We start from the raw sequence: 16,712 nt of genomic DNA, 5'->3' as shown, positions 1-16,712 counted from the left end.
CGAATATCCGTGTTAAGGTAGGGGCTACGTTTAAGCTATAGCTTAGACATCAATCGAGGTTATGGTCTTTAACCTTGAAAGTATTTTATAAACATTCACAAACTAGTTTTCATAAACGTTACTTCCTGATGAAGTAATATCAACAAAAGATATATTTTGAAGGGCATGTAGTAAACTGTCAGGGGGATATAACTAGTAGTGAGTTTCTTGCCTAAGGAAAAGTAATTTGTATAAATCCCAATCAACCGAGTGACCCGTTTACTTACCTGGAGAAACTCACCAACGTGTTATAACCTATTAAGCCAAAGCATGCTATATCAAACGTCACATAAAACAAAGTGTTTTCATTCACAATCAAAGAGATAAACGTTTTCAAGGTTAAGCTTAACAATCATAGGTTAATTAAAAAACACCATTCAAATATTTATACAAACCTATTTATGTATAGGTTAATATCATTCTCAATCAGAGAAAGGTTTCTAACGCACCGACGGTACAGGTGAATACATTAACCTTTACAAACAGTCGAAACATATTTATACTCGATAAGATGAACGGGTGTTTGTCTTAACGAGCCAGTCAACGTTTACATGAGATTACGTGATCTCTAAAACGTTATTATACAAAGTAGAAAATAAAATCAACTCAGACCGATTACACATATGTTTGGATCCAAACATAACTGTTCAACCTAATCAGTCAAAGGCTGCGTGGCCACAGGTTAACAGTCATAACTAGTTCCCCATTAGGGCTACGTGGCTCGGGGAACACTTTTGTGTGTGTAGGGCAGTGGTACATGTACCGAAAATAGATATATTTTCGCTAAGCTTGTCATAAAAACTATGTTTGTATTGTAACTATATTCAAATGATTTATAGAGTCATACGTGTTCACCAACACATAGCTGACGTATTTTTCCAACCCATTGCAGGTAACTAAGCATTAGTAGCAATAGCAAGGATTGGGGTCTTTATGAAGATAGAAGCGTGTTACGAGATAACTCCGTTTTTTATAAACTAAATCCTTGTAATATGAAACATATGTTTTGTAAACTAATACTTGGGTATTTAATTCCCAAGTAAATTTTCAATGTAAATTAATATTATATTCAACTTAAAGTCTTCCGCTAAAATTAACCCATAAACACAGATATATTTACAAAACAGATACCAACGTGTGGTCACACTTTTTGGCCCTAAGTCGGGGTGTGACAGGTTGGTATCAGAGCCATCGGTTTCACTAAATTAGGTATTAAACATTAGTACCTAAGCTTTAACCTTTAAGTTATTGTTATTATTATTATTATTATTATTATTATTATTATTATTATTATTATTATTATTATTTCATAAGGATAATATATGATTGGTAAACTTCCTATCCCTAAACCTAACTAAGTGCAGATGTCTTATATTAACTATCTTGGTCATAGACGCCGAGTAGCCATTCGAACCAAACTGACAATCATTCACAAACCATCAGATATGGCGAGCACTAATAGTTATTACTCCAACTTCTTCATTGAAAATCAACCAATCATTCCGACGTTACCATATGGGAGTCAACCCGTGTACCTCCCGAGAAGTCAGCAACTGCCGATAGAAATTTCTGACGACACCACCGATAACATTCCCCAGTATTATCCATCCGAAATTCCAACTTATCATCCTTCCAAGGAGCAAGAAGTCCAAAGTAAGATTAAGCAGAAAACTGATTTAGACTCGTCAAATTGGATGGAGTGTCACTCCGACCAAAGTAAGTGGCATTTTGGATCGCCACCGCCGAACTATCAATACCAAACTTTACAACCTATGGTAGGACCAAGTCGAAAACCTAAGATGAGGGTTACTATGCCCTATGAAAAGATATCGTTTCAAGTACCAATCAAAAATCCATATGCATCAAAAGAGGATCCCGAGGAAGAAGATGAGGAAAACAAAAATCCTTATTTTCCTCCATATATTGGACCGAGACCTTCAATCTCCCAGCAAGCCAATGAGATCCAAGAGGAAGCAAACCTTATCAAGGAATTTTACACTAACAATATTCCCGATGAGGAAATGCATGCATATGTTGCTAACCTACATATCTATCCGAGGGAAAACGCTTATATTTTCCCAGCCGCATCCGCACCAACGGGATATCTTGACCCACATAATGCGGTGATGGACGAGCTGCGGAACGAGAAAGTGGATAAAAATAAAATGGGAAAGAATATAGTTAAGAAATGTTGATAAGATGAAAAATCTCGTTAAGAAGTGGATTAGAGATTAAGAATAATATGTTTGTACTAAATCGTTGCAGATTGTTGTATTTTCCTTTATGTAACAAAAATAATGTTATATAAAGGTGTGTCTTTTCTTCTAAAACCTTGTCCTATTCAGATAGCAACATGTCTGAACTAGGAAAAGCTCAAAGTAAACCGGAAGTCCAAGTGAATAATAAAGAAAAGACTGTGGAAGAAAACATACAAGCGATACCGAAAGATTACGTGCTCGGTATTCGTGATTTAATAAAAGAGGCTATACACCCAATCTATGAAAAATGATCCTAGCCGAATTGCTTCTCATTCAAATAAGCAAAATAGCCGAAGCAAAAGCGAAACTGTAAATTCGCAAAAGGAAACAAAAAGATATACCGAAAATAAAGAAAGCCATAAAAAGGAAAAAGAAACCGAGAAAAAGAAGGAGGTAAGCGATCAAAGTTCGACCGCCGAAAACGACCTCCGTGATAAGACCAAGAAACTAAAAATACATGAAGGTTGTGACTTTAAAGTTTTCAAGGTTTATAACCATAAGGAATTTCACGGGGATAAGGGAGCAATTTTTACCCTTCGATGGTTGGAGGATATGGAATCTATTGTATTGATAAGCAAGTGTACGAAGAGAGAGAAAGTACAATAAACCTCCCAAATGTTCAAGGGGGAGGCGTTGGAATGGTGGAATACCCTCATTGGGGTCAACGGTAGAGATAACTAGTATAATTTGGAATGGGGTACGTTTAAGGAGATGATACTGAAGAAATTTTTCCCAATCAATGAAATCGACCAGATACAAACCAAGCTTTGGAATCATAAAGTTGTTGGAACCAATCTCAAGAAATATAATACCAAGTTTCTTGAGTACTGTAGGATTGTCCCTCACTTGGTCACTCCCGGAATCAATAAAGTGACACGATACATTTACGGACTACCCATTGAGATCAGTGATTTGTTCGTTCACATATGCCATCGACAACTGAATCGGCCATGGAGTTGGCTGGGTATTTGATGGACGGGATGATCAGAAACAGGGATGAGAAAAAGAGAGATGATGGGAGAACGACTGTGGGAGGAAAAATGAAGAAGGTTGAGAAGAATAGAGGATGGACGTTTGTGTATAATCGTCCTGTTTGCATAACTTGTGGTAGGAGACATTTCGGCAGATGTCTTCGACTAAACAACACCATTATATGTAATTTCTTCAAGAAACCAGGACATGTTAAATCCGACTGCAAGAGGAAAGCAGTGGTATGTTTTGATTGTGGTGAGAAGGGGCATTTTAGTACGAAATGTCCGAAGGGGAAGTCGGTAACAGCAGTGGCAGGAGCAAGTGGTAGCGGTGCCAAGATCGATACCAAGAAAGGAAACACGCGTGTCTTCTTGCTGGATACACAGATGGCCGCCGACATACCGTACGTGATCACCGGTACGTTTCCTATCAATAATGTTTATGCTAGGGTTTTATTTGACTCAGGTTCGAATCAAATTTTTATAGATTATAAATTTTGTAGTCTTTTAAATGAACCCTTAGTTAAATTAGATAAACATTATGAAGTCGAAACCGCTGATGGAAATGTAAGTAGAATAACCGAGGCTTTAAACAATGCCACAATTTCGTTAACCGATCACATCATACATGTACGCTGTTACATATGACATTAGCAGGTTTTGATGTAGTTTTAGGTATGGATTGGTTATCATCTAATCAAGCCCGTATCTTATGTAATGATAAAGCCATTAATATCTGAACGTCTAACAATAAAACCATTCGAATAACCGGTGATAAAGAAGGGGGAAATGTAGGAATCATTTCTAAGATAAAAGCAAGGCGTTGCTTAGTTAAGGGATGCATTGCATTCATAGCCTATGTAACCAAACAACCTGAACCCAAAAAGATGGAAGAAGTACCAATCGTATCTGAATTCCTAGATGTGTTTCCCGATGAGTTACCGGGAGCCCCACCAGACAGAGAAGTAGAATTTAGAATTGATTTTATACCAGGAACTTCACCTATAGCTAAATCTCTTTATCGACTAGCACCTACGGAAATGAAAGAGTTGAAGAAACAGTTAGATGAGCTTTTGGAAAAAGAATTCATACGACCGAGTTCGTCACCATGTGAAGCTCCAATTCTGTTTGTGAGGAAAAAGGACGGATCGATGAGAATGTGTATAGATGTCACACCCTCATTTCGGGCCTAAGCGTGTGATCAACAGTTGGTATCATGTTTGTAAATAAATCAGAGTAGCGGATTATTTCGGAAGACTTAATAAAACATAAGGATCTTTCTTATAAATATTTACAACACAAAAGACGAGACGAAAGTCTCGTTTAGTTTACTTGTTATAAGTTTTACAAACCACCATATTTTAATATTTACACAAAATTATCCGAGCCATCGGATTCTTGAGCTTCTTCGTTTCCACAAGCTCTAATCTTGATTACCTGCAAAATGTTATAAAAATACGTCAGCAACGAATGTTGGTGAATATGCTGACGCTAAAAATATTTTCTTTACTTAACTACCCCTCGAGACCACGTAAGCCTCGGCCTATCTTGGCTTAGGAATAATCAAGTTAAATAATCATTATAAACTCGAGTCTCTATACTAGGTCACCTCAGCAAAACACCGCAGCGTTTTGACGTACTTAAGTACCATAAATATATACAAGGTCATTCTCACTCGAACATACTTTGGTTCGGCCCATCGTGGCTGGAGGTCATGACCAGGCGTGGTGCGATGTGCCCACCGCATACCACATATGTAAGGATCCAGACAAACGTATACCACAGCCTGAGGGCTAGGCTTATACTCTTATTTACAATGTTTTTAGAGACACGTAGCCTCATGTAAAGTTTTACACATAACACGTTTTGTTTGTTTGAAAACAAGTTTGTAAAATTGGGGCGTATTCACCTTTCAAATGGGATCGGCTTCCAACACCGTCCGTTGAGTCTTTCTCGCTATCTCGCCCCTATAGTACGAGTATAACTTTCATTAGTCGGATACACGATCCGGCTTAAAACCTTTAGTCTTATTTATCTCGATGAACCTTTAGTTCATAATCTCTTTTTACTTTAAAACCTTTAGTTGAAAAGAAATATTAATAAACCTTTAGTTTATTTATAAAACCCGACGTTTCTTCTTCATTAAGAAACGTATTTTTCTTTCTTTATTATTTAAGTATACTCATTACACTTAAATAATATATTTCATAACAAAGAATAATCTTATATACTTATATATATATATATATATATATATTCATATATATATATATATATTATCTTTCTTTTCTTTATTTTCTTTGTTATATCTTTCTTTATTTATCGAGAATAATATCGACTCAGGGTATTAAGCCTTTATGATATTTTATTATTATTTTGGTCGGGCATTATGCCTACCTTGTTTGGCTTAGAAATACCCTAGATACTTGGGCAACACTTCGACGCCGCTTGCTTTTTTCAATACTCACTTTAATCAACACTTTCGCTTCGACACGCTTATCGAACACTAACTCTTCTTAGCACGTACTTCGAGGTAAACTTCGGGACGTCGGGGCAACACCTCTTTTTCACTTGGAATGTTATCGGAAAGTGGTACATATATCGAGATGATGGGCACGGAAAATGAGGTAACGGGGCATGGATTTCGAGAGAGATCGTTGGCACGTGTTTCGAGGTTTAGAGAGAGAGTACTGAGAGAGTAGTATGTGAAATTTTATATGTGGAAAGTGAATGCCCGGACTTGCTATTTATAGGGCTGAAATCGGACCCCATCGCGCTACGCGATGGGTTCCTTGGCAAGCCCATCGCGTAGCGCGATGTAGGCTTGTCGAGTCACAGGGTAGGCCTACCACGTGGCGACACGTGGCAGGCGCCGCGCCACGTGGCGGCACGTGGTGACACGTGGCGGCAACCGTTGCCACCGTGTGCCACGTGGCACACGTGTCACAAACTGTCAGACACCCCATCGCGGTACGCGATGAGTGTCTCTCTTGACCTGTCGCGTAGCGCGACGGGTCAAGAAATCATATTTTTCATTTAAGCCCCTTGCGTTTTGAAATTGGCAGAATTGATCCCTATACTTTAGAAAATTGACATTTTTGGCCCGATATTTTCGTGATGTTACAATAGATTATAGAGAGCTAAATAAGGTTACAATCAAGAACAAGTACCCACTACCGAGAATCGATGATTTGTTTGATCAGCTCCAAGAAGCAAGTTGTTTTTCTAAAATTGATCTTAGATCGGGTTACCATCAGTTGAAAGTGCAAGAAGAAGATATACCAAAAACAATATTTAGAACTAGTTACGGACATTATGTGTTCACCGTGATGCCTTTTGGAGTCACTAATGCTCCGACAGCTTTCATGGACATGATGAATCGTATTTACAAGCCATATCTCGACAAGCTGTTATCGTCTTCATTGATGACATCTTGTTTATTCGAAATCCAAAGACGATCATCAAGTACATCTCACAATTTTACTTGAAACCCTAAGAAATGAGAAATTGTACGCCAAATTCTCTAAATGTGAATTTTGGTTATCCGAAGTTCAATTTCTTGGTCATGTTATAAATGAAAAGGGTATTCAAGTTGACCCTGCAAAGATAGAAGCCATTACCAAATGGGAGTAACCTAAAACACCGACTCAAGTTCAAAGCTTTCTAGGATTAACCGGATATTACCAAAGATTTATTCAAGACTTTTCTAGAATAGCGGTTCCATTAACTTCACTCACGAGAAATACAATTAAGTTTGAATGGGGACCTAAATAGGAAGAAGCATTCGAACACTTAAACAAAAGTTAACCAATGCACCAATCTTGGCTTTGCCAGAAGGACTAGATAACTTTACCATATACTGTGATGTTTCGCACACGGGAATGGGATGTGTTTTTATGCAAGGAAAGAAAGTAATTGTTTATGCTTCAATACAATTAAAGGTTCATGAAAAGAATTACATCACCCACGACCTTGAATTGGGCGCTATAATTATCACATTGAAGTTATGGCGACATTATTTATATGGTGTAAAATTCACAGTATACACTGATCACAAAAGTTTGAAGCATATATTCGATCAAAAGGAATTGAACATGAGATAAAGGCGTTAAATGGAAACGCTCAACGACTACGACTGTGAGATCGTATATCATGAAGGAAAAGCCAACGTTGTGGCTGACGCCTTAAGTAGAAAAGAACATGAAAAGCCAAAGAGAGTCAGAGCTCTTATATTGGAACTCAAGGTTGATTTAGCTAGTCAGATCAAATAAGCTCAGAAGTTGGCACTGGAAGAGGGAAACATTAAAGCCAAGAAAGAAAATGGTACAGTTGATCAATTGGTTAAAGGAAGTGATGAAATACTTAGACTTGGTACAGGAATTTGGGTACCTATGGTCGGAAATTTAAGAGACAAGATTCTAGAAGAAGCTCATAAGTCCAAGTACATGATGCATCCAGGAAGCGACAAAATGTATCACAACTTGAAAGACGATTACTGGTGGATTGGTATGAAGAAGGATATTGCTCTATACGTTGCCAAATGCCTAATCTGTTCTAAAGTAAAAGCCGAACATCAAAAGCCGTTAGGATTATTACAACAGCCGGAAATACCAATTTGGAAATGGGATATGATAACCATGGATTTCATCATGAAGTTACCAAAAACTTCTCGCCAGAATGATGCAATCTGGGTTATTGTAGATAGACTTACCAAGTCTGCTCATTTCATTCCGATACAAGAAACGTTTAGTATGGATAGGTTAGCACAACTATATGTCGAAAACATAGTATCTTTACATGGTGTGCCGCTATCCATCATATCCGATAGAGATAGTCGTTTTACCTCAAAATTTTGGTCAAGTTTTCAAAAAGCCATGGGGACTCAATTGAACTTAAGTACCGCATATCATCCCCAAACTAATGGTCAAAGTGAGCGAACGATTCAAACCTTGGAAGACATGCTTCGTGCATGTGTAATCGATTTAGGAGGGAGTTGGGATACTTATCTTGCTTTAATGGAATTCTCGTACAACAATAGTTATCATACGAGTATCCAAATGGCACCATTTGAAGCATTGTATGGACGGAAGTGTAGGACACTTGTATGTTGGTAAAAAACGGGTGATAATCAATTATCAGGACCTAAAATTGTTCAAAGAATCACCGATCAATTAATACAAATTCGTGAATGATTGAAAGCGGCGAGAGATACACAAAAGAGCTATGTGAACATCCGTCGCAAACCATTAGAATTCAAAGAAGGCGATAGAGTGTTACTCAAAGTATCACATTGGAAAGTTGTAGTAAGATTCGGGAAGAAAGGAAAATTGAGTCCACGTTTTGTTGGACCGTTCAAGATACTTGAAAGAATTGGACCTGTTGCTTACCGACTGGAGTTGCCCGACGAAATTAAAGGCATTCACAATGTATTCCATGTATCGAATCTACGTAAGTGTTTAGCCGACGAAACTCTTGCAATGCCGTTGAAGGATGTCAAAGTCAACGAAAAACTTAAGTTTGTAGAACAACCGATTCAAATCGAAGATAGCATGATCAAGTTTCTCAAGCGCAAGCGACTCAAGCTCGTGAAAGTCAAATGGGATTCGAGACGAGGACCCGAGTATACGTGGGAGCTCGAGTCATAAATGAAGAAGAAGTATCCCTATCTATTCCAATAAATCTCGAGGACGAGATTAATCAAAAGGTGGGGAGGATGTAACACCGCGTAAAATACCCTATAAGAATTTAGCCAATTATACTAACTTTTATAAGTTTAGGGACTAAAATAGAAATTATGAAAATCTTAATCTATCGCGATACACGACTGGTTAAGTATAAAGCCCATCGCGTAGCGCTATGGACTTGCACAAAGACCCAGATTTGGGCGGCGTAGCAATACGCAATGGCTCACCTTTTATGACCATCGCGTAGCGCAATGATCATATTAAGTAACCGAACACATGTCCAACCACGTGTCAACACGTGGCAAAATTTGACAGGCACGTGTTACAACGTGGCATGGTGGCTAAAAGTGTGGCGCCGTGATAAGCGACATTGTAAAGAAAACCCATCGCGTATCGCGATGGGTTGCGGATTTTGCCTATAAATAGGAGGTTACGGATTTGAATTCCAATCATCCCAAAACACCTTCATTTTACACACACTTAGCCTAGAGAAGCATGCCCGGTTGCCGTGACGGGCCGACATTCTGTTTTCTCATAATTTGTGCAAGTAACGAAGTCCCGAACAAGTTAAGCGAGTAGATCAAGATCCTACCGACAAGTCTTCACCCTTTTCTTAGTATTATCAATCCGAATATCCGTGTTAAGGTAGGAGCTACGTTTAAGTTATTTAAGTTATAGCTTAGACATCAATCGAGGCTATGGTCTTTAACCTTGAAAGTATTTTATAAACATTCACAAATGAGTTTTCATAAACGTTACTTCCTGATGAAGTAATGTTAACAAAAGATATATTTTGACGGGCATGTAGTTAACTATAAGGGGGATATCACTAGTAGTGAGTTTCTTGCCTAAGGAAAAGTAATCCGTATAAATCCCAATCAACCGAGGGACCCGTTTACTTACCTGTTGAAACTCACCAACGTGTTATAACATATTAATCCAAAGCATGCTATATCAAACGTCATATAAAACAAAGTGTTTTCATTCACAATCAAAGAGATAAACGCTTTCAAGGTTAAGCTTAACATTCATAGCTTAATCAAGAAACACCATTCAAATATTTATACAAACCTATTTATGTATAGGTTAATATCATTCTCAATCAGAGAAAGGTTTCTAACGCACCGACGGTACAGGTGAATACGTTAACCTTTACAAACAGTCAAAACATATTTATGCTCGATAAGATGAACGGGTGTTTGTCTTAACGAGTCAGTCAACTTTTACATGAGATTACGTGATCTCTAAAACGTTATTATACAAAGTAGAAAATAAAATCAACTCAGACCGATTACACATGTGTCTGGATCCAAACATAATTGTTCAACCTAATCAGTCAAAGGCTACGTGGCCACAGGTTAACAGCCATAACTAGTTCTCCATTAGGGCTACGTGGCTCGGGGAACACTTTTGTGTGTGTAGGGCAGTGGTACATATACCGGAAATAGAAATATTTTCGCTGAGCTTGCCAAGAAAACTATGTTTGTATTGTAATTATATTCAAATGATTTATAGAGTCATACGTGTTCACTAGCACATATCTAACGTATTTTTCCAACCCATTGCAGGTAACTAAGCGTTAGTAGCAATAGCAAGGATTGGAGTCTTTATGAAAATAGAAGCGCATTATGAGATGGCTCCGTTTTTTTTAAACTAAATCCTTGTAATATGAAACATATATTTTGTAAACTAATATTTGGGTATTTAATTCCCAAGTAAATTTTCAATGTAAATTAATATTATATTCAACCTAAAGTCTTCCGCTAATATTAACCCATAAACTATGATATATTTACAAAATACCAACTTGTGGTCACACTTCTAGGCCCTAAGTCGGGGTGTGACATTCGCCATCTCTCCTCCCGGAGGCTGGGACTCGTTGCACAAGCCCGTCCTCTGCTGCCTGGCCTTGTTCACTCCCGCGTGCTCCTTGAGAATTCAGATTTTGGATTGGAGTGTGACCTGGGTCCATATATGAGAATTATATTATTCAAGCAGGTGAGTCTCAATGAAATCTTCTTGTTCCACTACAGTTGATGGTGATGTGAAGACTGAGAAGAATGTTTTTAATACTACTATTGTATGGTTATGGCGTTGGTTGCCGGAGGTTGGATGGTGGTGTAGGGGTCCGTGGTTTGTGTTGGATTGGTGATGGTGGTGGTAAATGGGTAAGATGATCAATTTGTCCTCATGTGCAAGGCATGTGACATGAGTTAACGAGAAATACTAACTGGGTTAGGGCCAAGGACAAACGGTGTAACATTTGAAATCGTAAAATACAAGTTGTGTTAAATTTAAAGATAAAGGACAACCACTAAAATTTGATATAAACATAAATAACAATTTCTGTAATTCTGTTAGAATAAACATTTACTTTTTCTGCAACTCACTTTTTTAAAGGACTAAATATATACATAATGTGGATTTGAACCCTTAACCTCCTATTTAACATTCTAACCATCTTACCATCCTATTAAAACTGGAATAGCATGGAAACACGTTTTGGGATGTTAATTTGTAAATAAAAATAAATATTTTTATTTTGTACGCTTTCTAGTAACTTAATTAGTAAGTTCATGCTCTTGGACCATAAAGAATGGAATGTGTAAGTTTTATTTACTCTCGAAAATACAAGATATCCAACTGCTTTGTTCATTTAAATAAATTATTGAGATAGCAACATACTATATAGAATAATAGAAGCGACAACATTTCAACATCATGACAACATTTCAACATCATGAAAGAGTCCTTTGCTTTGGATTTTGATTGCCAAGGAATCGGTCATGTTTATGAGTTGATAGATTGAAACCCCAATACACTTTCCAATATTATGTTAGACATATAGACCTACACACGACAATAGTTTTGACATTTTAACCTTTTTTTTATATTAATACTCTAAAATGACAAATTTACAACCAAACTAATTGTGTTTAAGTTATACAATTTGAAATTCTCCTACGTAGTTCAAAATTTCGATATAAAATACTAAATTAGTTTAAGTTATGCTTAAAGCATAATTAACAAGAAAATGAGTATTAAATTGGTCAACTCATGAATTTGTTGGTAAACCCCGGATACAACCCATATTGTTAAAGTGTTAGCAAGATATAAACTAAAACATACTTGAACTTATTTAAATTAAACTCTAACTCATGAATTTCATGTTAGATCAGTGTCGTATTTTTATGTCGTGCACTGGTAATTCACAACCATATGACCTACCAAGACGGGAAGCCAATAAATAACAAACTTTAATCTGTTCATTAAAAATATGTTTTTAACGTGTAGTTAAGAAACTTTAATCTTTATTTTCTTAACAACAAATGGTACTCCTAACTATTTTATATCAATGTAAACAAGTTACTCATTTGTCCAGGTTTATATATGAATTTAAGAAGCATGTGTCTTTAATAAATGTGCTAGTCCTACGTTGTTTAGTATCAAGTAGTTTGGATAACAAGTCATAAACACCCTTATATTATTATTATTATTATTATTATACTGTATTTAAGATGTAAGGAAGATAAGTAATTTAAAACTATTAATAAACTCAATCATCCCTTTTGTCAATGAAAGTTGATGTATTATAGAGATATTGCTCATGGCATATAGCTAATATTTAGTAATATGTTGAATAAGCAAATCTATCTAGATATGTAATATGCTCTTTGATAGATTATTCAAGTTACCTAAATTTGTTTAGTAAACAAAATTATTAATTCAAAAAAAAATAGGCTATGTGTAGTGAAGAGACTATAAAATGAGGCAATTTATGTCATTGTCGTCCAGTCAGTAAATGAAAAATTTTTGTTTGAATGGTGTAATAGTGTTGTAGCGCGCGCACACACACATTTGAATATAATAATAATTTCCAAAACAATATGAGAGGCGACAAATACTCGTCTCCCCCCCCCCCCCCCCCACCTTCTTATTGTCCGGTGGGTGGGGGGCCAAAATTTTGTAGCCCCTTATCACATGTTTTGTCGCCCTAGTATGCAAGGCCTTATAACTTTGATCACTTTTCATGAGCCATGAGAGAACCAAATCACTTGGTGCCGTTTTGATTCCTCGCCTGATATGAAAAGACCTTTCTAAGGTTTTATAGATATAGCATGTCAAGTTGTCAATCCACACACCAACTCATGAATCTTGTTATTTAGGTGTGAGAAATCTGCATTTTGTCCTATGAAAATAACGTCGCGAGATGCAATAACCACTGAAAAAGATTTGCGAACCTTGACTCCTTGTGTTACTCCGGCGGGTTCTTCTGACTCCTACCGTCAGTTGACCGTTAGTTGACTGTTGGTATTTTAGTAATAATACCAACATATTAAGGGTATTTTAGTAATCTTCTTTTAATAAATAATAATAATAATAGCAGCATCGTAACCTTCATCATCATCGATCTCATCTTCATCATCATCAACTCTCATCTTCATCATCATCAACCTCAAATCCTCAAACCCACCACCATCCCTCTTAATCTCATCATCTTCATCATCAGTTTCATAACAATTAATCAAATCCTTAAACCCTAGATTTCATCACTCAAACCCTCAAATCTCTCAAATCCCACCACCAATCGCTTCAATAATTCAACCACCGCACCCATAAATCATTCCGATCAAAACCCTAACCTCAGGCACCACGCCGCCGCTACGGCAGCCACCGCCGCCATGGATTCCGGCCGCGGACAATGCCGGAAAACCAGGAAGTGGAAGAAGAAGAAGGATGTGGAGAAGAAGATGAGTTGTTTGGATTCAATTCGGTCTTTACAGCTTCTAATTGGTTGCTAATTGCTACTAATTGTTGCTAATTGTTATGAATTAGAACTGAATTTGTGATCGTTGGGGTTAGGGTTTGATGGTGACAAAGCCGTGGCTACAACCGGCACCAACGTATCATCCGTTAGAGACGTATTGGGACACGGTGCATTCGTATGATGTTATAACCAGGAAGTCAACTAGGTGAATTTGAGTTATGATTTGTTGTTTATTAATGTTTGTTGATTTGATGATGAAGATAGGGAGATGATGAGGAAGTCCTTAACCAAGTGAGAATATATATTTCATGTTGTATAGATATAACAAACATTAGTTTAGTTCAAATGGTTTGTTTTGTTTGTTGTTAACCGAGACGTCGCCGGTTCGAACCCCACACTCTACACGATTTGGATTATTAGTTTTAGAATTAATTAAAGGCTCAGGGGTAAAATAGTCATTTCAACCTTTTTTGGTCAGTCAACGACGGGTCAACTGACGGCAGGAGTCAGAAAAACCCGCCGGAGTAACACAGGGAGTCAAAGTTCGCAAAATCTTTTTCAGTGGTTAACCCATCTCGCGACGTTATTTTCCAGGGAGTCAAATAGCAGATTTCTCTTTAGGTGTTGTTTGTTTTTGAAGACAAAAATTATCTGCAATATGATTTCATCTGATTTCGGTGTTGTTTGTTTTTGAAGACAAAAATTGTCTGCAATCTGATTTCATCTGATTTAATGTCTGCAACTGAGGATGTGGTCTGAAGGTCTGCAATCTGAAAATATAATACTGTTTGTTTTATAAACTGGATATCGTCTGCATAAGCTGAAAATTAGTTACATATCATATATATTACAGTAGATAAAAGTCATTTAACATTTGTACACTCCTAAAATAATTGGTAATGGTGTACGAACTATGGAAGTGGGTGGTGGTAGACGATTTGTAGTAGGCGGTGAACGGTGGGTGGTGGTGATGGACGGTTGTGATGGTGGGTGGTGGACCGTGATGGTGGCCAACAATGGGTGGTGGTGGTGATGAACGGTGGTGGACTATGGTGGTGGTGGATGGTTGTGGCGGGTGGTGGTGGTGGCGGTGGACGGTGGGTGGTGACGGTGGCGGGTGGTGGTGGCGACGGACGGTGGGTGGAGGTGGTGGTAGTGGACAGTGGTTGTGGCCGACGGGGGTGGTGGTGGTGATGGACGGTGGTGGTGGGTGGTTAACGGTGGAGGTGGTGAGTGGTTAACAGTGGTGGTGGGTGGTGGCGGCGGCTGACGGTGGTGGTGGGTGGTGGTGGCGGCGGACGGTGGTGGTGGTGGCGGCGGCGGCGGATGGTGGTGGTGGAGGCGAAAGGTGGTGGTGGGTGGTGGTGGCGGCGGACGGTGGTGGTGGAGGCGGAAGGTGGTGGTGGGTGGTGGTGGCGGCGGACGGTGGTGGTGGTGGCGGACGGTGGGTGGTGGTGGTGTTGGACATTGGATGTTGGTATTTGGTAATGTGAAGAAGTGTGAAGATGATGAAAAAAACTTATTTTTTAAGACCATACGCCCGCAGACATAGGCTCCTTGCAGATTTTATAAACAAAAACAAAAACAACCTTAGTAAACATATATTGGTTTATAAATCATGGGAAATATAACGTAAAAATGAAAAAAATATTTACGAACAATATTAAGTCTTGGAAAAAGGGACATAATGGCATTGGCAACATTTTAAATCATTTTAAATACTCTGTATAAAGTAATTACGGTCTAACAAAAAAAGTTAAACTAGTACAAAGTAATTTGCAGTGTTAGAAAAACTCGATAGAATTCAGAGAGTGTTCTTTTGGGGTGGGTCGAAGGAGGAGGCGAAAATAAATTGGGTTGCTTGGCATAAAGTGGTTACACCAGTGAACAAAGGTGGTCTCGGTTTATGCTCATTACGTGAAACTAACCTTTCTATGCTAGCGAAGTGGTGGTGGAGGTTCAAAAATGAGAAAGAGGGTTTGTGGAGAAGCATTATTTGGGCTTTTCATCACACGGAAAATTTGTGGTCATTCGTTCTGGTGAAGATGTCTTTGATGGGTGCATGGAAACATATAGTAAAAATCTCTAGTGAATTCACTGATATGGGTGTGGATTTAAGTACGGCTCTAAAGATGGAGGAGAGAGGTGGTAATAACACACTATTTTTGCTTGAACGGTGGGGCGGCGAAGAGACGTTTTATGCTCGGTTTCCGTCACTGTTTCAATTAGAAGTCAACAAATGGTGTAAAGTACCTGATCGGTTGCTGATGTACTCTGGGGAATTGTGCGGAAAATGGGGTTGGGCTAGGTCGCCATACGGGTCGGTCGAAATAAATGAACTTCGTGAACTATTAGCTGCATGCCAACAAGTTTGTTTATATGAGGGTGAGGATAAGCTTGTATGGGATTTGGATGATAGTGGGACATTCTCTGTAAGGAGCTTAAAACAAAAATTTGCAATGAACTTGAATGTGGGGGAAAACTATATTATTAAATGGAACAATTTTGTACCAAAAAAGGTGGGGATCCTAGATTGGAATGTGGAAATGGAAAGAATACCGGTGTTACTTGCCTTGGCTAGACGTGGTGTGGTGGTAGGGTCGATGGTATGTCCGATTTGTGATGAGGATATTGAGTTGGCGGAGCACTTGTATGTTTCTTGCCAATTTGCGTAATCGGTTTGGAGCATTATTGCTACTTGGTGTAAGGTTCCGTCTATCTATATGCCTTTCCCACCCGTGATATATTGGAATTGTATAAATACTCTTTACTACCGAAAAAAAGGCGAAAACGTTTCATGCGGTTTGCTTGAAGGCGATTTGGTGTATTTGGAAAGTGAGAAACCTCGCGGTGTTCGAAAGGAAGCCGACAACTCTAAGTTGCGTGATTGGTGAGATAAAAGCGCTAAGTTTTTTGTGGGTGAAAAACATATCCAAGTGGCCGGGGTTTACATGGGAAAGGTGGCATGCGTTTAATTTTGTATAAAATGTGA

The 16,712-nt window shown here is 38.2% G+C and overlaps 1 protein-coding gene across 1 annotated transcript; it reads left to right on the top strand.

Annotated features, from left to right (window-relative positions):
• Positions 1-15,765: 15,765 nt before the first annotated feature.
• On the top strand, positions 15,766-16,395 carry LOC143576135 (uncharacterized). Its single transcript, XM_077060308.1, has one exon. The coding sequence runs from the start codon at positions 15,766-15,768 to the stop codon at positions 16,393-16,395; it is 630 nt and encodes a 209-aa protein (XP_076916423.1).
• Positions 16,396-16,712: the final 317 nt, after the last annotated feature.

Source organism: Bidens hawaiensis, unplaced genomic scaffold, assembly GCF_021521415.1.
Source record: "Bidens hawaiensis isolate Kalapana, Puna unplaced genomic scaffold, B.hawaiensis_p1.1 tig00028000_1, whole genome shotgun sequence".
In the NCBI taxonomy this organism is placed as follows: Eukaryota; Viridiplantae; Streptophyta; class Magnoliopsida; order Asterales; family Asteraceae; genus Bidens; species Bidens hawaiensis.
This window is presented reverse-complemented; position numbering and strand designations above follow the sequence as displayed.